At 44.1% G+C, this 22410-nt stretch overlaps 1 protein-coding gene across 5 annotated transcripts in view; it reads right to left on the minus strand.

The window, feature by feature from the left end:
• Window positions 1-22410, minus strand: part of DPP6 (dipeptidyl peptidase like 6) — a 534562-nt gene that overhangs the window by 238663 nt on the left and 273489 nt on the right. Inside the window, exon 1 of one of the 5 annotated variants that reach the window (XM_068174750.1) lies at window positions 4975-5428. The exons of the other annotated variants lie outside the window; for them this stretch is intronic. Coding sequence (XP_068030851.1) covers window positions 4975-5031 — 57 coding nt within the window. The 5' untranslated portion in view covers window positions 5032-5428. Of the gene's footprint in view, window positions 1-4974; window positions 5429-22410 lie in introns of those variants that run through there. 5 annotated transcript variants of the gene reach the window in all.

A 22410-nucleotide genomic window follows, 5' to 3' on the forward strand; every position in this document is an offset into this window, starting at 1 on the left:
TCAGAGCTTTCTTGTGAATTCACAGCTCCATCTGCTTACAAACATTCAGTTGAAATGTGGAACTTCAAACCTTGCTAAAAAAGAGAGAGGGTTCAGCAGTGGCTCTTTGTGATCTAGCATACAACAGAAATATATCAACAAATAAAAGGGCAAAGTCCCTTCCCTGCTTCAAAGAGATAAAATTCACAACTTATAATTCACCACTGTACACCACTGCCTGTTTACAATGTGAAGGGATCTTGCACTCTTTGGACATAATTTGTATTGCTCGTGTGCTGTAGGGAGGCTTTGTTGTCACAGAGAATCAGGATTGTGGCATTCTCTCATGCAAAGCATGTAGAACCAACCAAGACATTTGGTACCCAGGGGCAGTGATTTTCTGGACAGCAGCCAAGTGAGCAGAGAAGATCTGGAATGATTTTAAGTCACACCTCAGAGGGAAAAAAATAATATATATATATATAAGGATATCTTTGGATATAGGAATGTAGCTCACATGAAGTTACATTTGTTTGCCTTCTAGTCCTTTTGTTCCTTTCAGAACTACACTACTGACAAATCTCTCAGTTGTACACATCTGCCATGCTCTCACTCACATTTTACAGTAGACTCAGCGTACAGAAACTGGCTTCATTTCAGATGAAGCTTAAACAGAAGATGCTGAACAGCTACTAAAGAACATGCACACCTGTCTGGAATTTGAATAATTCCCCAATCAAAAATATGTGTTTGGGACCTCAATATCATCTCTCCAACTCTCACAGGGTGGGTACACACCACTTCCCAATGTGAGCACACCCATATTTGTTAGTTTAACCTACTCTGGGAATGAAGTAACACCACAGGACTCAGCTCACAATGATAGAGAACGTTTACGACCTTGCAAGAAGACAGCAGGGCACACGGGGATTGGCATCCCCTGGTACTGGAATCCCAGAATTACCTGAATTAAAACAACACAGGGGGAATGTCTGCTTAATGCAGCTGAAGTGCACACTTAGCTTCTTATTTGGATAAAGTTACACAAGTAGAGGCACATTTCAGCATAGTATATTAGACACTCCAACTGTATTCACTCTTCAAGATACTACAGGCTATTTCTGTGAAGTAGAGTGGCAGGGGAACATTAGCAGCATGAAATATTAATCTTTTCATCATTTTATTCTTGAGTCTGGCCTAGGTTTTCCAAGTAAAATGTGTTCTCTTTCCACTTGAAGACATCACACCTCTTATTTGGAATTCCAACTGTTCTGTAAAATTCAGAATTGATTACCTTAATGACAGCTCACAGGCAGAACTGTTCTATTGATCTGATTCCACTCCTCCATGGAGCCCACTTCAGTAAGGCAGCCCTCAAGCTATTTTGTCTCCTCACTTGTATTTCAGTCTTTTACATGGATTCCATGCAGTCATTAGCAACCTTGTCTAGGACACGAGCACATTTCAGAACAGGATCTTGCTCCCCATAAGACCTTGACAGTTCTCCTCTACACAGCAAAAGAAACGAGAACAATCCTTATCCTCAGTGTTCAAATACCCAATTAACCAATCAATCCTTTAAATATGTTTTATAAAAATTGTTATTTGAGAATCTGTGATCCTGTTATACTTGATATGCTGACTCACTTTTTAAAATATTTGAAAATCTCATTTTAGCATTATGCCTGTTACCACATTTTCATTAAAAAATCAGCCTCCTTATCTTTATATATGACTGCAGAGCTATTTGCATTCCCAAAGGCCATTAAAAGTAGCAAGAATTGGGCTAAAATAAGATAAATTTACAGGCTTATGTTAAAACACAGAGATCCTCAGCCTGTGTAAATAGCTAAAGCATTGTCAATGTACTTGACCTGCTGTTGCTATTTTCTTCCCCTTTTTAATGGAAAAGCATTTTAATGGCTTATTATCCACACATCCAGCTAACAAATCCCGAGGGGGGAGCAAGACTCTCTAGTCCTCTTGAGCCAGATCCTGAGTCTATCAGTGTCTGCAGGCTTTGCCACGGACTCCTGAGCACTGGGCCTAGCAGAAAGCCAGCTGTGCTAATGGTGCACTGCACTGTGCCCAACTCCAGCCCTCTGAACAAGAAACCACAGCTGCATCAGGAGCAGCCAAGTGCACAGAGGCAACCACGTCCAACTCACATCTTGATCAAGCAATCACAACTTGACAGTAACAGGCAGCATTACTTATCACTTACAGAATGTTCTCTGTACATGATGTCCAAAAGACTTAGAGTTCAGACCCATGAGACAGATAAGCAAGGAGATAAATGACTGGAATTCTGAGCAGTTTAACTGGCATGGAGGTGAGCAGCATTGCTTATCAGAAAGAAATTGTACAGAAACATTTTTAATTACCTAAGAAAGAAAGGGATTGCCTGCCTTCAGCAGCTGAAGCAGTGCTTTGCTTATCTCCACATCCCAATCATTTTCTAATTATTATCATTTTTGTAAATCTCAAGACAGAACATGACTTCATTTGCATATAGACATACGAATCTAAAGTAGCTTTTTAAATTTTTGCCTGCAAAGCTTCTGCAGACATTTTCAAACTTTCCCCACCCTGTTCCAGCAGTGTCTTTTCATGGCCAGCTTCTGTTTGGGTTAGTATGGTAGGACACAGCACACATTTAAGCCAACTGTGACACTTGCTTGCCTCTGGATCCAGAGAATGTCACAGCAAGGAACACAGAAAAGGGATGGTCAAAATCTCTTACGACAGCAGCAGCTGCTACTGAAAAAGACTCAGTCCTCTACAGCCAGACCAGCACTTTGCCTTCAATTTTTCCCCAAGCTACATTTTTCAGTTTCTTGATCACTTTTAAGCAAGGAAAAAAAGCTCAGTAATTCTTGATATGCATAAGCCTGGAAATAGAATTTCAGCTAGAAATAGAATTTGAATAGAGCCTTTTTTCAGTTATGAACAGTTTTAGATAAAATAAGGGTTTAGATCTGCTTTTGGTGTTGGAAGATAAAAGTGCACTCAAATCAATAGACAGAGATTGGATTCAACCCCCTGCTGTCAAGCCATTTTACTAATAATGTATTGTGAAAACAATAAAAGAAATGATGGGAGCGAGCAAAGTTGCTCACAGACTCAGGCATTAATATTCATCAATATGATTGATATTTATGTATTCTTGATATTTCTATTTCATGCTCACACTAGGGCAGAGCTGAGAGAGCCCGTTCTCCCAGAATATTTAAGTGTACCATATGGGTGTAATTGCAATTCAGCCAGTTATGGAATATACTCAGTCAAGATTCTGCATATACTAAAGACCTATTCTGAGCATTTTGTACTGCATGTAGGATGACCAAAGTAGCAAAGACATGGCATGCCAACAGCAAAATGGCACTAGGCAGGTAACACTAATTGAAACAAAATCACTTCTGCTTTATTAAAATGCAGCATATACTTCTTGACTTACAAAACTCAACATTTTTGCACAGCTTTAAGGAGGAGGAAGGGATAGCCCCATAGCCCTCTTTGTTCAGGAAAGGCACTTTTAAACCCCTGCCTCCCAGAAACCCAGGTAGACTCATTTTAACCTGCAGCAAACGGTGACAAAAATATATATTCCAAAAGCATTGAAGAGACAAAAACAGTCCAACACCTGCAGGGTTAGATGAAGGCATAGTTTCTTAACCCCAAATATCAAAGTTGTTTTCATCTTGTTTTCTCTGACCCATTGAGCCTGACTGTTTTGGTCACTGGTATAAAGTTACCCTGAAAATGCAGATTATATGATGCTATTTGTGGTGCTTAGTGTCTTCCCTTCACTAAAATACTGTAACAAGAAAAAAAAAAAAAGAAAAACAATATGTGAGGCTCTCAGCCTATCACTCCCGGAAGAACTATTTTAAGAATTAATTTGTGCCCTGAGAGATCTGTTTAAATTATCCTCCTGTGCTGTCCTAACCAAAGATTAAAGTGGAGAACTTCCAACATCTTAAGGAGATGAGGAACAATAGCAGAACTGGAGTGTCTGGGCTCCACCACCGCGGTGCTCCAGGCACGGGGAGGGGAAGGTGGGGATGAGGAGAAGGGAGATGTTGATCTGCCAGTGCCCCCAGAGCCCAGGAACCTTCACCAGCCTCAGCTGGAGCTCCGAGATCGCAGCCAGATTTCACCTCATGCCACCACTTCTTAACTCTGCCCATCCTTTACAGCTGAGGATACAACTCTTTTTTTTTCTGCCTCCCGCTGCTTTTTAGACAGGAAAGTTTTGACTTCATTCCATCCTGGTAAGTGCAGGCTGAGAGGAATATCCTCCAAAATACAGGCTTGACAGAGAAAATGAAATCTTTAACTTTCTACCTCTCCAGAAACACATAAAGCGCCTACCAAGAGAAATAAATTAACTGAGTTCAGATATGCTGCGAGCACAGCAATTTGCCCCAAAGCCAGCAGGAGTTTTACCTACTTGCAGCTGCTTTTTGCCCCCTCTGCCATCCCTGCTTGCTCGTGCACAGCCTGGGCACACGCTGTACCCTGAAGTGCCCCTCCAAGACAATGCCAGGCAAGAAAAATTCACTGAAAGTGCATGACAAAGTCAGAAGCTGAACACGACTTTTACAATTTTGTATCTATCTGCAGAGGGGATTTTAAATACCCTTGCCCCCTTCTTCCAGTGAGAAGGGCCTCCATCCCAACATACTCCCCCCTCCCAGCACAGATGTAAGGAACAAGTTACAGAACAAACCTCTATTGCCTTCAGCAAGAGATACAGGCTGTTAAAATTAGCACAATTTCAGCTTCCCCCCAAGTCTCCACACACACCGAGAAAGCAGACCTTGAACCCAGCCACACAGCACTTCCCTCCTGCCACTGGCTGGTGACTCAGATGACAATTTTAAGAACACACACCAAAAAGATTTTTTAAAAAATCATAATAATCATACAAGAAACAAAAAGCCACACATTGCAAATCTGTATCTCTTTGAAATTGAGGAAAATAAGCGTTACCTGGTCTTGCTGTTGGGCTTGTTTCCCTGATGCATTTTGCTCCTTGGCTGTAGTCATGCTCACCTATTTGTGCCCACTGCAGTGGCAAACAGGATTTTACTCTGTGTGTGTGTGTGTGTGTGTAAGCTTGTCTGTGTGTTCAGACATACACGCACACACGCACACACACACACAAAGACTAAAGGGATACGGATGAGTAACTAGTCCATCACTTAATCACCAGCTGAGAAATTTCCCACCCCCACAAAAAGAAAAAAATAAAAATGCAATGTAAAAAAGCACTAGTCTGGCTGTCTTCCCCCTTGAGCCTCTAAAATAAAAGCAGAAGCAGGAGCAGAGAGAAGGATGCTGTGGGGGCTTCTTCAATTAGCAACAGCCTCTGCAATCGTCACAGAAACAATGATAACTGCTTGGCAACCAGCAACTGGCAGCTCGGAGCCGGAGGCAGCGATGTGGTCCTCGCTCCCTCCCCACCTCCACGGCGGCCGCCCGCGCCTTGCGCATGCACCGGGCTGCCTCGGCTCGCCGTGCGGCTCGGGGATGTGCACGGCCGGCACTCCTGCATCCCCCTCCCGGGGCAGCGGGGCCGCAGCCCCGTCCCGCATCCCCGAGGGGTCGCATCCCCGTCCCGCATCCCCGTCCCGCATCCCCGCGGGGTCGCAGCCCCGTCCCGCATCCCCGCGGGGCCGCATCCCCGTCCCGCATCCCCGCGGGGTCGCAGCCCCGTCCCGCAGCCCCGTCCCGCATCCCCGTCCCGCATCCCCGAGGGGTCGCAGCCCCGTCCCGCATCCCCGCGGGGTCGCAGCCCCGTCCCGCATCCCCGCGGGGTCGCAGCCCCGTCCCGCAGCCCCGTCCCGCATCCCCGCGGGGTCGCAGCCCCGTCCCGCATCCCCGCGGGGTCGCAGCCCCGTCCCGCAGCCCCGTCCCGCATCCCCGTCCCGCATCCCCGTCCCGCATCCCCGCGGGGTCGCAGCCCCGTCCCGCATCCCCGCGGGGTCGCAGCCCCGTCCCGCAGCCCCGTCCCGCATCCCCGTCCCGCATCCCCGCGGGGTCGCAGCCCCGTCCCGCAGCCCCGTCCCGCAGCCCCGTCCCGCATCCCCGCGGGGTCGCAGCCCCGTCCCGCATCCCCGCGGGGCCGCGCACACGCGGAGTTTGTGGCAGGCGCGCTCCCGTCCTCTCGCAACTCGCGGAGGCTCCGGCGCCTCCCGTGCCCGGCTCGGAAGCGGAGCTGTGCCAAGGGCAGCCGCTGCCCCGCCGCCAGCGCGGCTCCGGAGGATGCAGCGCGCTGCCGGGGAAGCGCGTTCCCAGAGATGGGGCACCGACGCTCCGGGGAGCTGCCCCTCACTGCCGAAGGGTGAAACGTGGCCCCCAGCCTCCCCCAGCCCCCTCCATGTCCCTGACGTGACGGGGGCCACCGTGCATGTCTGCTATGGTGGCTGCCATGTAGGTCACGTTGCAGGGTGACACACGGGCACGCGTTCCCTGCTCCGCTCCGCGCTGCTGTAGCTCGCTCCCTGCAGCTTCTCTGCCATAACAGAGATCTCTCCGACACATCAGAGCTGTCAAAGGAGCCTTCCGAGCCCGCTCGCCCACCTCGCTGTCAGCACGGGGTGACACGGGATGTGCCTGAGCACGAGGCACAGGGAGAGAACCGCGCTCCAGGAAGGAGCCCTCACATCAGTGGACAAAACTCAGAGCAGCACAGTTCGGTGTTTGCTTGGGACTGATGCGAACCCTCACTCACCCCAACACCTGGTGACACGAAAATGCCACGTTCGCTGCTTCTCCCATCTTCACCTCCTACCCAGCACAGCCAGGATGGAGCCCAGAGCTGTCCTCAGGGCTGGAGTGCTGTGTAAAGCTAAATGTTCTCTCACTCACGTGGTACTGGGATCTCGGCTCAGTCTGCTAAGGAAAGGGAACATCACACTGTTTATCTGACAGGGAAGTGATTATGCCTCATTTGATCCTCAATTTTGCAGCACGGATTTATTATACAAGGTCACATTCACCAGCACCCCTGCAGTCAATGTCTCCTTACACCTGGGATAATTTTGATCCTTGGTTCAGGAACAGATCAATGGCAGGCCAAGTTTTCCTAAAGATATCTACAAGGCACCACTCAGACTCCCTAACTGTTTCTGCATTTTCACCATTACATTTACAGGAGTTCATAGGAACCATGACATAAAAGATCTGCAACACGGAATTGTTCTGGTAGTAAACTGGCCAACCTTGCCTTTCCCCAGGTGCCACAATCCAGGCAACAGCTCATTTAAAAAATAAGTGAATAGCACCTCTCTAACAAGAAACAATAATTTGCATTCAAATCTAACAGCCTGTGTTGATTTCTTGCTGGATTACACTCTGACACAGTCCTAGCTTACACTGCAATTCCATCTCTTTAGTCCCCATAGTTTAAGTCACAGTATTTTCTAAATGTTTACTGTGAGGTTATTGTTCATACATTTTTCCCCAGCCATCAGAACAGAATTGTTTTCAAGGTTTTATATAAGTGGATCAGTTTGAATTTTCCAGTTGGCTTGGTCTACTTTTCTACCTGTTGTGAGTGGTAATGAAGGCTTGCTTTACTCCACTTCTGCTATTTTTCTTTCCAAGAGGAATTCAAATAAAACAAAACTGTATTTGGAATTGATGTGTTGGTTTTGGGGTTTTTTTTTTTGGTTGTGGGATTTTTGTTGTTTAGTTGGTTGTTTTTTATTTTTACTCCTCCAGTGTACATGCTGGAAACTTCTGCAAAACAGATCCCTTTTTAAAACATGGGCCAATCACTGTGTCCCTGTCCCTTCAGAACCTACACTGGCAATCCCTAAACTTAACTGCACTGCATGCCCTCCCCCTGCAGATTCAATTCTTTCACAGTTAACAACTTAAGACACAGTTTTCACTGTTGTTCTGGAAATGGCCACTCTCCCTTACAATGTAGATTTTTTTTTTCCCACTAAGCTTGTTGTTGGACACATAAGAAGTTAATTGTACTAATTAGTCCAGCAGTTAGCTGTGCAAATGCATGTGGCTGAGCCTCATTACATGAATGCATTAGGAGGCTGCTGCTCTGACTGCATCTCCCAGTGCTTGGCACAGCCACCCCAGTGTTTCTGAAATGCCTTGATCTCCCTGCCTGGCTGAACCTCCTTGTCACCCCTGACCAGGCCAGGGTGTCCCATCCCCTCAGATGTCCACCAGCTGCTCACTGCCTGAGGATGTGGCAGCAGGGGCAGTGACATCCTCAAGCTCTCTGTCACCCTCCTGCCTTGATCACAGGGGGTCTGAGGTTGCCAAACACCTCCTGGGGGGACACTGGAGGAGGAATAGTGGCCACTGCCATTCAGAAGTGCTTATTAGTCACAGGCAGAGAATAATCTCCTCACACATCAGCAGGGTGAGGCTGTCCCTCCTGACCTCTGAGCTGTGTTAGGGCACCAATGCTATTGCTTGGCTGAGTCATCACTGATGAAAGATTAACACAGCCCTTGCAAAGAACAAGAATCTGTACCTGCCAAAGGCAGCAGGCAGAAGGATGGGTCCCAGACACTCCCATTTGGGGCGTGGCAGGAAGCACTGACAGACAAGGACCCTGGGAGTACAACCTTCCCATCCATCCCCCTCCACAGCATCCCAGCTGATCACAAGGATACAGGGAGCAGGTTGCTCCTCCCTGCCAGGGACAAATATACAACAGGCTGTTCAACCTCTACTACCCACACCTGACACGTTTGTCTCCACTCCCTGCCCATGCCATGGGAAGGTGTCAGTCTCCAGACTCACTCCCTGCCCACACAAACTGCATCTCTGTCATGAGCATCCTCCATCAATCCATGTGGTCTGCACTGTGCCACCACTGGGACAGCTCAGGAGCCCACTCTGAGCACAGACAGCTCTCCTCATTAACCAAGATGCCCGTTCAAAATGCCAGCTACAATCACATGAATGCTTGACAGCAATTACCTCCTCAGGCCCCACAGCAGGACAGAGCCAACTCCCTCCCATCAGGAGAGGAACCAACAACAGATGAAAGGAGCTGTTCCAGCTTCTCAACTCATCTTCACTCAGAGTGCTTGTTTCAACAAAATCATGCAGCATTGCAGTAATAGAGATAATTTTTAATTACCTTGTAACAAATTAGTCACACATGTCCTAGAGCATTTTCTGTTAGAAGGAAAGTGCTTCATTCTCCCGAGACTGCAGGAACAAGACTGTGGTCTGGGATCATTCTTAAAATTCTCCTTGGAGTTCACAAAGTCGCCACAAAGCTTCTTCCTGCTCAAAGATTGTTGAAAACCTTGAACACTGCAAAGAGGAATTAATGTTCCAGTGGCTCTGGAGGGTAAGATGGAACAAAAGCTCAAACTGTCATCACCACAAAGACTTGTGAACTCCTAGGAGCTGAAGCACAGTAACTTTTTTTTTTTTTTGATGAAGAATTACAGCAACATATGATAGCAAAAGGAGCAGTTTGTTACTGCTCCCAAACATTTTTAAGCAGATCAGGGTACAAGGCCATCCTTGATTCTGCCCTTCCCTGGCATTAGAGGTGTCTGGATACAGAGCAGCTCCTTATTGGGAAGCAGCAATGGGCTCTCAGGAGTCAGGGCAGAGCATTCCTATTCCCTGTGTGTTACAAAGGACAGATCCACCAGCAGCCTGCACTCACAGTGAGCCCTCCAGCTGCACACATCTGTTCCAGGGAGCACAGACTAAGAGCAGTGATAAGCCTGCAGCAGCAGGTACAGTTATTGGATGCAGAACCCTTCTGCTCCGTTGAAACCTGGGTGTTAGCTGTACCATACTGGGTTTTTTATTCCCCTTTCATTGCCACATCAAGGAAGTTGAAGCCAGTGGGTAGAAATTAATTCTACTTGATTAACCACACGTTTGATCAGTCTGCTAATGTACTCCTTTCTCCAGATAATGACCAGATCCCACGGAGAGTTACATATCTGAAATTTTGGTGGGGTCTAAGCCATTAGTACCATTAATATCTGGGGTGCAGTAATGTGTTACCTCCAGCATAACACACCACATGATGTGGTTTTGTACATCCAGCCCCTCTGAGCTTCACACTTGCTGACAGTACCCACTGGTTTGGTTGATTTGCTCTCGGTTCAGGAAGGACACAGCACCCAGGGAAGCTCATGGGAAGAGAAAAATCTACTCAGAGCTATGTTACAAAGGAAAAGGTGCAAGGGCTACAGGTTTTTTGGACTGTTATATAGGTAGTAGACATTTTAAAGACAACTCAGGAAGAGAGACAGACTCTGCCAGCACAGGCATCCACGATGAGAAAGGTGAGATAAACCTTGAAAAATGTTGCAGCCATGGATTTTAGCATTCAGTCATTGAAAGGTTGGACAATACTGGCCCACAGGGTGCAAGAGGAGCAGCGCTCAGTGTGTGTTGATGCTGCTTTCCAAGGTGTAGAGGCAGGAGGGTGGGGACACAAGGCTGGCAGTTCCTGCAGCAATGGTGTGAGAAGGTCTCCCTGAACAATGCTCTTCTAGGACCAGCAACATACTCCAGAAAAGATAAATCCACTCAACCTCCAAGACTGATAAAATACCTTTGGTGCCCTATTGCACCACCATTCCAATTTTTTATAGAGAAATTCAAAGAGGAACAAGAAGGAAGGGTCCATAAAAATAAAGATGCCCATGGTCCCAAGATGTGCCAGGGCATGCTGGTGACCAGCTACCCCTCCTCAGTCCCGGTGCCAACATCTCATCCACAGAAAAAGCAATGGCACAGCCCCTCTCCTGCCAGACCTGCATGGCTCAGATGCAGTGAGTAAGAGGGGGCTGTGCCTCCTCTGCAGGTCCCTCTGGAGGTCAAGGGCTCCTCATACAGAAGATGCCAAAGAACAGAAAGCTGTAAACCCATGAGGGCTGCATGGTTAGAAGCTCTTTTTACAGGAGATGATGCTTTAGATGTTTCAGAAGCAGGCAGACATTCTGGCTGTTCATTTTGGAGATTTCTGTTCTGTGTTCATCTGAATGAGCTTTGAAGAGGGAGAATTTAACTTTGTTTTGTTCAGAAAGCACAGTTTGTGCCCTGCCCCTCTCCAAGAATGTGACAACACTAATATCACATTATTGCACAGCAACGTCCCCAGCTGGAATTTAGAATTGGAAACACTTAGTGGGAGATCAGCTGACATCAGCCCTACTCCTACAAAGGCTGCAGAGCACCTCTATTGCCTACACACCATCCCCAGCACTGCTTCTCATAATAATTCCTGTTAGAAGACCAAAAAAACACTTTAGTCTTGCTCCAAGTTAATCCCTAGCTTTGGCAAGATTTCTCAGTTTGTCAACGGGCATCCCAAAACTAATTTTATTATAAAAGAAAAGAAAATCTTTGGCCTTTAAGGATATGCACTAATTAGCTTTGTCTTGCATCAGCCCTGCTACTGTTGCCCCTCTCTGGTTGTCTCCAACATGTTGGTTCTACCAAGGGTTAGTCATGGGAGAGTCCCTATGTCCAGAGGAATTTTCAGAGGCTCCACTGAGGACCTCTCTGTCTTGGGGATCCACTCAGATGGATGATTTTCCAGATTTCAAAAGACTAGAGGAAATAACAGATTATGAATATAGTTACAGTTAAAAATACATCACATTTCCATTACGCATGACCAAAATCATTAAGAAAGCATGAGCAAAATCATTAAGAAAGCAATCTGGTGTGCTATTTTCATTTAACAGATCAAATCCAGTTTATTCAGTCAATGCCATTAATTAGTCATTTGCATGAATATCTGTTCCTACAGGGGATACACTTCAAAATGTTCCCACAAGTATGAGAACTCCTGCTATCTGAGACAGCAGGTGTGTGGCAGCAGGGGACGCAGAGACAATGGACATTGCAAGAACGACTTGTGTGTCTGCATAATAGCCCTGTGGTGTTGGTACTATTTGTCCATTACCAAAGCCTCACTAAGTTGCTTTGTTTTTTTTCTTTTTTTAATCTCGAGCAGGAGAAGGTGGTTTAAAATTATTATAATAGGTTGATTTGAAGCACTATATTCTGCTGCTTCGCATTTCTCGCTGCAGCTCCAAGTTCCAGGACCCCACAGTTCATGGTAAACAAATAAGACAACACGGGCATGCAAGCTGTGAAGAAGTCTGCTCTTTTCAGCTAGAGCTGTTTTGCATAGCACTTTCCTGCCTGGATTGGAGTGTGCCTCTGGGGAACACAGCAGGCAGGTACTTGTGCTCTTCTTCTGGATTCTGCACCCACTTTGGTTTGCCTGCCCTGAAGATCAAGTGTGACAGTCAGACTTTTCCATTGAAGTAGTTACTGCTCAAAAACATTACTCTGAATCCACTGTGGGGTTATTTTTTGAGTCAGTGTATATATTTTAATACATCATCCCAGTCTCAAAGGCAGGGGATGAGCAGTGCCACAATTGTTTGACGCTGTGTTATCCCTGTAAGGAATACAGACCCTGTTGCTGGCTTTACTCTGCCACTCTGCCTGCTCCTGCTGGTGTGACCTTGGCAGCTGCAATGCAACAGATGCCTCTTTCTCACTTGTTTATCTGTGTGAGAGAGACTTCTGAGGCCCCAGCTTCAGTGCCAGCTGTGAATGGTCTCCAAATTGCTTTTGCAAAGTTTGCCTCCTCATAGTCTGGCTTAGTGTTCCTGTTCCCTGTCCTCTTTGGGATCAATATTCACTGACATTTTCCCCCCATAGCTCCTGGTTATTTCTAGGTAGCATCTCAATTCTTTCCTTATTGACTCAGTATGCATTCTTTTTAACTGTTGTTGTAGGAGTAGAAGAATTTATTTCTTGGCCCTTCCTTCCTTCCTCCCTTTCCTCATAACTTTTACTGAATAGCCACAACATATATTTTGGAACTGAAATATCCAGTCAGAAAATGTAAAAGACATCACCAGGGATGAGAAAATATCCCCCCCCATATCACTGTCAAGCAGAGAATCCCCATGTTCACAACAGCTGCAAACATATTAGGCTGTTTAGCAGCCTACTGCTTGGAAAAGAGAGAACCACATCTTCATTTTTAGCTCCAGAGTGATTTATAGGATGAATAAATGATCTGCATATAAGATGATGACTGGTTTAAATGTAAATGTTGTGAAAGACTTCTTATGTAAGCACATACATTGCCTGAGAGATCCTTGTACATAAAAGCTGCAGCTGGAGCAAGTGGCTTTTTAAGCATTAGTTTTATGAAGTACACCTTTCATCACAATGGTTGTTATTTTTCATTTACTTTTATATCAGCTTCCACAAAAAAAAAAGGCAAAAAATACCTGAACTCACAACAAGCCACACATTTTTAACAGTGAGGGGTATGCAAAATAATTACACTGTTAAATGGATGATTAACACATACATTTATCCTAACGATGTCTCATACTTGAAAGTTATACCATGACAACCTCTGAAGTCCCACAGGTGATGGAGGCATAAAGACCAAACAGCTTCAGTTTCTGAGCATAAAACATGCGGATCCTGCAGGCTGGGCAGGCTGAGTCCACCTTTGGGCATTTGGAGAGGATCTCCTCAGGACTGCCATCACCTGCAGCAGAGGGTGTGACCACTGGGCCTTGAGGAGTGGTGACCCACTGAACACCATGTCAGCCTCATAACTTCTCTCAACTATTCCCAAACAACACCAAGAGGTGCAAAGATGTCACCTCTGCCACCTGCACTGGTGTTTTCTCTGGTGTTCACTGCCTCCCCAACAGGCTCACAGGAGCTGGATGGGTTGTGGTGAACACTGCCCTCAGTTTCTGGTGGGGACTCTGATGGCTGTGAGGATTTGTATGCTGGTGTGTTTTTTATCAAGTGTTTCTAGACTTCTTGGGATTAAATCTGTTGTGGTAAGCATATGTTGCTGCATTCCTGCTAGCTGTGTGGTAGATAAGCTTTTCCTCCAACCTAAAATAACCTCCTCAAGAGTCTGAACAATGAAAACACTGCCAACACTTGTCTTCTCTAAAAGAGGCACAAAGGGACCCAAAGCCCTTCATGTCTGCTTCATGTCTTTATTTTTGGAGAAGGCAAACCCACAATGTTTTCAGATTCCTGTTCTCAAGTCTGAAAGTGGAAGGAAGAGGCAGAAAACAACACTTGGGCAAAACTCCACTGAGCAGATTAAACAAGTAATGCATAGATTAATTCACCTCACTCAATTTCCCCCTCTGTGCATCAGTAGCCACCCTGCATTCACCTTTCTGGACTGCAGCTCTCACACACTACAGGTACTTATCCCAGGGGACACACAGGACGTGTTACTGGTATGTTGAATGCCCTCTAGTGGAAATGCAATTTATGGGAAATGGGCCAACTGGAAAGGTCTACTCAGAACCCCAACACAGAGGTAAAAGTGTGTGTTTACTAAAATAGATAAAGGAGGTGAGCAGAATTGGCTTGTTACTACTGTAACCTCAACTCAAGAGTTGCTTCTGTTGTGATGAAGCAAAGAGAAACCAGAACAATGCCTTGCTCCAATTTTTTTTTAAAAAATGACCAGCAGTTTTGATGTGCCATTTGTACCACCTTAGAGAGCTTTCATTTTCCTAAGCATGCTAGTACTATGTCAATGGTTTAAGTGCCTCAGAGTGGTACTCTTCAGCTCTGAGGATACTGCACCAAACCAGATTCCCAACTCACTTGTAGCCAGATGACACAATAAAGTGGAAACCTTACAGCATGATGTACAAACACATGTAGTACATAACTGCCCAAATACAAACCTAAATAAAATAAATCATTCAAGTAGTGTGGTGGTGAACTCCTGTTCTCTTGTATTTATTTGATCTACCTGTAGCACAAGAAAATGAATGCAGAAGAGATGCATAACACCTATATATCCTATACATCTTAGAGGAGAACAGCAGGGCTCTGGGCACAGCAAAAGACCTCTAAAAGGGGATAAGACATCCCTTATTTAGCACTGATAATGTTCATTAATTACAGAGACTTAGCAGGTATTCATCAATGCCACCTTGGGTGCTCAGGTGGGGCTGGAGCAGGGGCAGATTCACAGCCCCTGATCTCCTGCAGGCAGAGGGGGTGTGAAACCCTCACATTGCCACTTGAAATGACAAAGGGTGCCTCAACCTTGCCCACACTGTCCCTACTGGAAACAGGGTTGAGTCTTCAAAAGGCTGTGACTGCCAGTGGCACAAGAGCAGCAGCAGCAGAGATGGGATGTCCAAAATGTACAGGGAGCATAAAAAAGTCTCTTGCCAAGACTGCTCCCTGTGTGTTCCCATCTGAGGGGTTTGTTCCTTTGGGGCCTGACAGCCAGGCTGAGGCACAGGGAATGGCTCTGGTCCTAGGGGTGCTGAGCAACATTCACTGAGGGACTGAGGACCTCTCTTTAACACACTGTGACTCAGTGTTTTGTCTCCACAGGGCCCCAGCCGAGTAATAATTAGCATTGACTCCATGATTGCAGAAGGCTGATCAATTGCTTTATTATTATCCTATCCTATACTTATTAAGAAACTCAGTAACCCTTCCAGCCCATCCGATCCAGCTTTGACCTAATTGCTCAATCCATCCAAACACCACCCAGTGCCCAATTAAGAAATCACCCTATGGTAAACAAATCTCCATGACACATTCCACATGTGCACAACAGCAGGTGCAACAAGTGGAGATCAGAATTGTTTCTCATTCTTTTCTCTGATTTTCTCACAGCCTTCCCTGGGATAATGCCTGGGAAAGTCTGCGCCTGCTCTCTGTGGCCTGAGAGCTGCTGCCACAAGTATTACTTTGAGATTGCCCCAGCCCCGTTTACAGAGCCTCACGCTTTTTTATGAATATGAATAAAATACAGTACAGCCCCCCCAAAACATTGCACAGGTACTCCGATGTACGTAATCACAACTTCCCACACTCAACCCAAAACAAGAAATGTATCCTTTCTATAACACTCACTAGTGAGCTTGTCCCCAACAGTTTTCCCTACATTATTTTTTGATTTGGTGTCTCTGACCTTTTGATTTTACCGTATTCTGAAGACATCAAAGTAGAAATAATGACACGAGCATTTCAAAGTAGCCTACAGCTGTGAGCCTCTGAATTCTTGCACAAAAAAAATCTGTGATTTCATTTAGTTTAGAAAATAGCACAAGGAAGGGAAGTTGAGATATTTTGAGACTAACAGAAAGTTCCATAACATGGTTACACAAAGCTGTGTGGGAATGTGGACTTTTCACCCTGAATGTAAAACCCTTAGGAAATCACACAAGTATGAAATGTGAGCTAGTGTGAGAGAGTACACCAGAGTGAGCCATTTTCTTGTCACAGACAATTAATGCATGTCTCATTTACATACCTCTTGAATTTCATGTGACTGGACATATGAAATATGCCCATCATATGTACACACATAAAAGTCAGATACGGGTGGTGCATGTGACCGCCTGCATATGCTGTAATACAACACCAAAGTCCACAAAGAGAGAAAAACTGAGCCCACTCCTCTTCCAGCTTGCTGTTATCCTACCCTGGTTACAAGAGATGCAGGAGCACTTAGAACCCACCCACCAGGGTGGACAGTAGGAGGTCAATGCCATGTGCGCAGGTCAGGCTTAGCTGTAAACAGCATGTCCTGAAAAGCCCTGGGCCAGTGCCCAGCTCTACCTGTGGAGTATCTGCAACGTGTTACCTCTGGAAAACTCACAAAGTCTCGCATTCATGCACGAACTTATGCTAGAAAAATGTTGCATCACCCATCACTGCATCCTCTGTTGAGCAAATCAGAATTTTTGAAACAAGAAGGGGCAGATTTCATCAGTCCTGAGAACACTTATCAGCTTTTTATTGCAAATATTACCCAAAGACATCTTTTTGGACATATTTTCCAGGGATAATAAGGCAGCTTAGGGCTTATATTTATTCATGGAATCAGCAGTCTTTTCATTTCTATTGTTCATCTCTGTAGATCAAGACTTCTACTGGTGTGGGAAGTGACTGCAGGATGGGACATTTAGAAGCCTAATCTGCAAGAGCCTGAAATAATGGAAGCAGAAGTTGGCCAGCAGAAAAAAAAAAAAAATCCATCTGCCTTATGGAGCAATCCAGAGCACCAAGTTAACTAATTCTCACCTTGAGTTGCGGTTTGGTGACACCAGAACAAGCAGTAGCTACTCTGAGAGGATTAATATGAGCAGAAAACGTAAGAGATTGATGGACAATGTATCCGAGCTCAGCATGAAAGGGAAACTGTTGTACAAAGCCTTCAGAGACATCATTCTTCAGAAGTACCTGGACTGATCACCTCGCCCCTTCCAGCAGTCAAAGAAAAGTCAAAGTACATGGGAAAACTCTAAGCAACAGATCAGGCTTTTAATTATGTCCAGAAATGAAGAGACAAGCTTTCCAAAATAGATAAATCTATTTCTAACCTTTTCCCCCCTTCATGGATGCCAGAGACAGGCTGCATGTGATTAAAAGCTGCAAAAATAGCATTTACAGTCTTGCAAGGTTGCTTTCAATTGGCGTTTTCCTTCAACTGACTTCACTTCAGATAATATTGGCAGCAGGATGCCATAGACCTGATTAAACAGCTCATCTTAACCACTGAGTATCAGCCTGAGATTGTTGGTTCATCTATGTGGTAGTGGGAGAAGGCAAATAAATATTCCCTTACAGTCCATCCAGCACTACGTTTTAATACTTTCTTATCAAGTGGTCCATTAGGACGGCATGAATTGTAATAAAATAAACTCTTTTGTATCTCACTGTTAAATAAACTCTGCAGTCTCACATTCCTTGATACAGACACATTCTCCAGCAACACAAAGGATTCAGACAGCTGCCTTAGAGAAACCTGTTCTAAACATTTAGTTTTTTCCCCAAACAATATGGTTTGTTAAGAGAAGTTTAGGCAAACACAGATGGTAGAATAAGCCCTTATGATGCAGGTAGACCTTTGCTGAAAGAGTAGAGCTCACACTGAATTGTGGAACATGATACCAGAACATCACTTTGACTTTTCTTCCAGGAGGAAAGGAGTTGGTTAATTTGTTTGGGATGAATCCTTTTTTTTTGGGATACAGAAACTTAAGTATATTCATCAGATTTTGCACTGTAAATGAGGTTTAAATGTCTATAATCAGAGATAACTGATTGCATAGAAGTCTGACAGAGCTTCCACCCTGGAAAAATCCTGTAACACCTTCTTCTCCCAGGCACTGAAGCTCCTTGATGTTACTCTGGCTCTGTGAAGTGGCTCTAAGTGGCTGTAAGTGCACGGCACATCAATTTTGAAGCCTCCTTAAATAGTCAGAGAAAAGTGCAATGCCGACACAGGAAAAATGAACACCTGTTTTTTGTGTGCTGAAGTCAAAAGCAAAAAAGCATCTCTTCATAGAACAGTCCTGTAGAATAGTTGCATACAATCAATACAGCCACCATATAGGATCACTGTAATGAAACTAAATGAAAAAGAACCTTTTCCTTTCAATACAGTATTTGTATTACAACAGCCAAGGAGCTGCACAGCTGAGGGTTCCCTGTGCTTTGGGCTAGAGTTTTCAACAGAACAACAGAGCCTGCAGAAAAATACCTTACAGTCCCAACAAGAATACTCTGCCTGTCACCTGCACAGCACACTGCTGCCTCTTCCTGAAGTGACTATTTTAACTATCAGTGACTTTGTCTCTCCACACAGGACAGATGTTTCTTTTTCCAGTACTCACTTCTGAGGCACCCTGTAGAAGACTCTTTCCACGTGTGCAGCATTACATCTCTGTACCCTTTGATTGGATGATTCACATTCAGTAGCTTTTGGTGATGTTAAATCTCACTTTGGGTTGAGCAAGGATTTAAAATGTGCAGTTCACTGCACAGGTGAAGCTCATTGGCAGGTGAGATTTGATGGAACCACCACCAAACTCAGCGTTCTGTTTCCACTTTCAGTGCTGGGCTTGGACAACAGAGCACAGCCTTACTGGGGGCTGAGACCTGGTATTTACCCTGCAGCTCAGAATGACCAAAGTGTGCAACTTTGTGCTAAGTATCAAGAGGCAATTCAAAGTCCAGGGCTTATTTCCTTTTACACAATGCACATCTAAAGAGTCATTCATGAATAAGACTCCTGATCCTTCCCAGTGGGATGTGGTGGTGTATTTATAGTCCAGAATCCATTACAGTTAATACTGCACTATTTACACTCATCTGCCATAAATCTAATACTATTGTTATGGATGTCCTGCTTAATGTACTCCAGGAATGCTCCTCAAGCCAGTATCAATTATAATTGCAAATAAACGAATGCTTTGGGTTAAACAAAGTGAAAATATTCTTCCTCTGAGAAATTTAGCACTTTGTATCTGCATCTATTCCAAGTGAATCTTGTGTTTTATTCAATTAAGCACCACAGATGACAACAACGATCCAGAAAACATTAAATGAAAACATTGATTCTGCAATAATAATGTTGGATGAGCCATGAACTGCTACCGATAACATAATTGTGACACATCAAACTCAATTACAACTTTAAAATAGTCCTTTTATTTCACAGTAATTACTTAATATTACTTTCAGCTTGACTCTTTTATCACTGGCACTTGCACCAAGATGTCTCTAATTTAAGAGCTGGTATTTTGTGACTTCAGTCTAAATACCTGGCAAATAAACTACCAGGTAGCACAAATGTTATGGAATGTGTTTTTATCCTGTTCCTCTTGGACATTACTGTTATCAAGATTAGATTGTGCAGGGACATCAAGCCAGAACCTTTGCACCAAACCCAGACATTCATTTTTCTTTGTCTTTTGCAATCCAACAGGTCCCTGATGATGGTCTGGACAGGCCAGGCTTGAATCTTACTGGAGTTAGGAGAGTCTGCAAAGGGAAGGTCTTTGACACCTTTCCTTTCTGCATTAAAAAAAAGACAAAGCCCAACATTTTTTGGGTTTTTTTTAATGCAGAAGGTTTGAAAATGAGATATAGGAATAAAGAATTTCCAATCTAAACCCTTGTGTCATCATGGACTTTGATACAACACAAATCTTTTTCAATGTAGTGTCTCATAATGAGTGAGACTTTATCAAACATCCATCCCTGCCTCAGTATAATGGTTTAAAAGCCAATACCTATTCTCATTATATCCACAGCACAGCCCTTAAAATGTCACTTTTCCCTTACAGATCAGGAGTCTTTTCCGCAGCCTTCTTTATAATTATGTTTATTATCAGCATCAATTTCCATTTCTCCAGGCAGCTCAGAAGAACAGCAGATGCCATTCAACATTTACAAGGCAAACTGGCAAGAACTGCTTTCCCCACTCTGGAAACTCCATCAGTGCTGGGGTGATGTGAGGCACAGCAAACCCTAATGATACTTTAGTCAGGCACCAAGGAATAGCACCAGCCTGTTTTTTCCAGGATTCCCTTCAGCAATCGATCCCTTACTCAGGACTAAAATACATCTGCAAAGAGGGGAAGTATTTATGATAAAGGATAGTGCAGACAAGCATGTTTGGAGAGGTTGCCAGAAGGTACAACTAAATCTTCAGGAAAGACTCATGTGTGGAGATTTCTTTAAAGTCCTCACACAGTGAGGCATGTGAGAAGCCTAAATTCCATTAAAAAATAAGAAAAAAATCAATTTCTGGCCTTCCTGAAGAAAGGGGAAAGATTGACTTCATTAACACAAAGTGCAAAACCCAGTAGAGAGAAAAAGAGGCCTGAAAATACATTTCCTTTTAGAATGCCAGTACTCGTTTTCTTTATTTTAAATGCTGATATATTTCTCTTTTTAGTATGGATTATTACTTCTTGCACATTCAGGTCTGACAGTACAGCAGCTCATTCACCTAAACATTTAGCAATCTTGACAGTATTTAGCTCTACTAACTTCAGAGCCTGAGACAGCACAGGAGCATCATCATTTCATGCATCAGATCTGTTTAAGAACAGATACAAAGTACTGCTCAGAAGCCGTAGCAGAAACAATATTGTCCCAGCAGTAAAACCACAGAATGGAAAAATCATGGAAATATTACCCATTTTCAAGTTCCATGGGAAAAAAAAAAAAAACAAACAAAACAAAAACAAGTGAAGAGGATTTTGGTCATGCTGATTTAGCTAGTGAAACTCCAAAGGAAAAACAGAAGTTTAATGCAGGGTAATGAAATTGTACATTTTACATTTTCTTCTCAGCTTGAAGAAGACCCCCTAGTTAAAAGTGAATTTTAACTAGTTTCCAATATGTAAAATTTAAAGGCTTTTTGTGTTTTTGTAGTTAGCTGTGCTGTTGCTATCTGTGATAAAGTGATACTAAATGGTATGAGTGCATCAGTCTGGCAAATGTTGTAATAAAATTGGAGCCTGCAAGTGCAGCCACCTTATATGTGAGGTCATTTCTGAATGAAAGGCATATTTGCAGCAGCAAGCAAGATCAAAACCACAAAACACATTACATTGGATCAAGTTAATGACCATTTTAATAAAGCTTATACTATGACAGCCAGAATCAGCCAGATTAAACTACAAAAATACTTTCACAAATTTTCTGTCAAGTTATTAGTATTCCTTCCAAAAGGTCTTTTTATATATTTCTAATCTTTATGCTGATAATTGTGAATGCTTTTTGTTCATGTATACTCAGGAGCACACAGAAGACCTGACTAGAAATACAAATAGGTAAATTCAATGTGTAGAAAACATAATTAATTCCAGGAAGTGCAAAAACCAGGAAGGATGTTGTGCTTCCAGTTTAGCTTTTATCTTCATCTCCAATATTTAAATTTTAATTTAAGTTGTGGAGCTTGACTATCCCTCCTAAAAGGTGCTGCTGCTAATCAAAACAGTAGTACTCTTTATTTTTATATATTTCCATATTCTTCCCAAACCTGTGAGAATTAATCTCTCATCTCCTTTTGTGACAACAAGTTCCATGTGTGAAAATAACATCTGTGTATTCAATTTGAAATCAAATATTAGAATGTGAGACTTATTGCTTGTTCAGAAGCTTTTGTCTTCTCTTCCCTGGATCATGCCTTGCAGCAGGACTTCTAGACACACAGGGAAATATTTGGGGGGTAGGTAAGGACAACTATTTAACAGGAGTCTGGGTGGGAAATCTCATTGCTCTGGTTTCTGCTACCCTGATTTCTTCCTCTCTGTAGCTTCTTGTGCATCTGTTCATCAATGACCATGACCATTTGCATGTGAGGAAGGGGAAAAGATGTCTTGATATTCTGTTTAGTCCCATTTCCTTCCTTCATCCTCTTCTACTGTGAGAGAAAAGGGCTCCAAAACTGAGGATTCCTGGCAGGACACCTTTGATGGTGTGGAGACCTTGTGGTCTCCTTTCCAAAACTAAATAACACCACTGTTTAAGAATTCTTCAAGGAGTCAGATTTACTTGAGCCTCTAAATATACTCATCAGACACCTCTGAGCCCAGCCCTGCATGCAACATTCCC

The sequence above is a fragment of the Anomalospiza imberbis genome, chromosome 1 (genome assembly GCF_031753505.1).
Source record: "Anomalospiza imberbis isolate Cuckoo-Finch-1a 21T00152 chromosome 1, ASM3175350v1, whole genome shotgun sequence".
Classification (NCBI taxonomy): Eukaryota; Metazoa; Chordata; class Aves; order Passeriformes; family Viduidae; genus Anomalospiza; species Anomalospiza imberbis.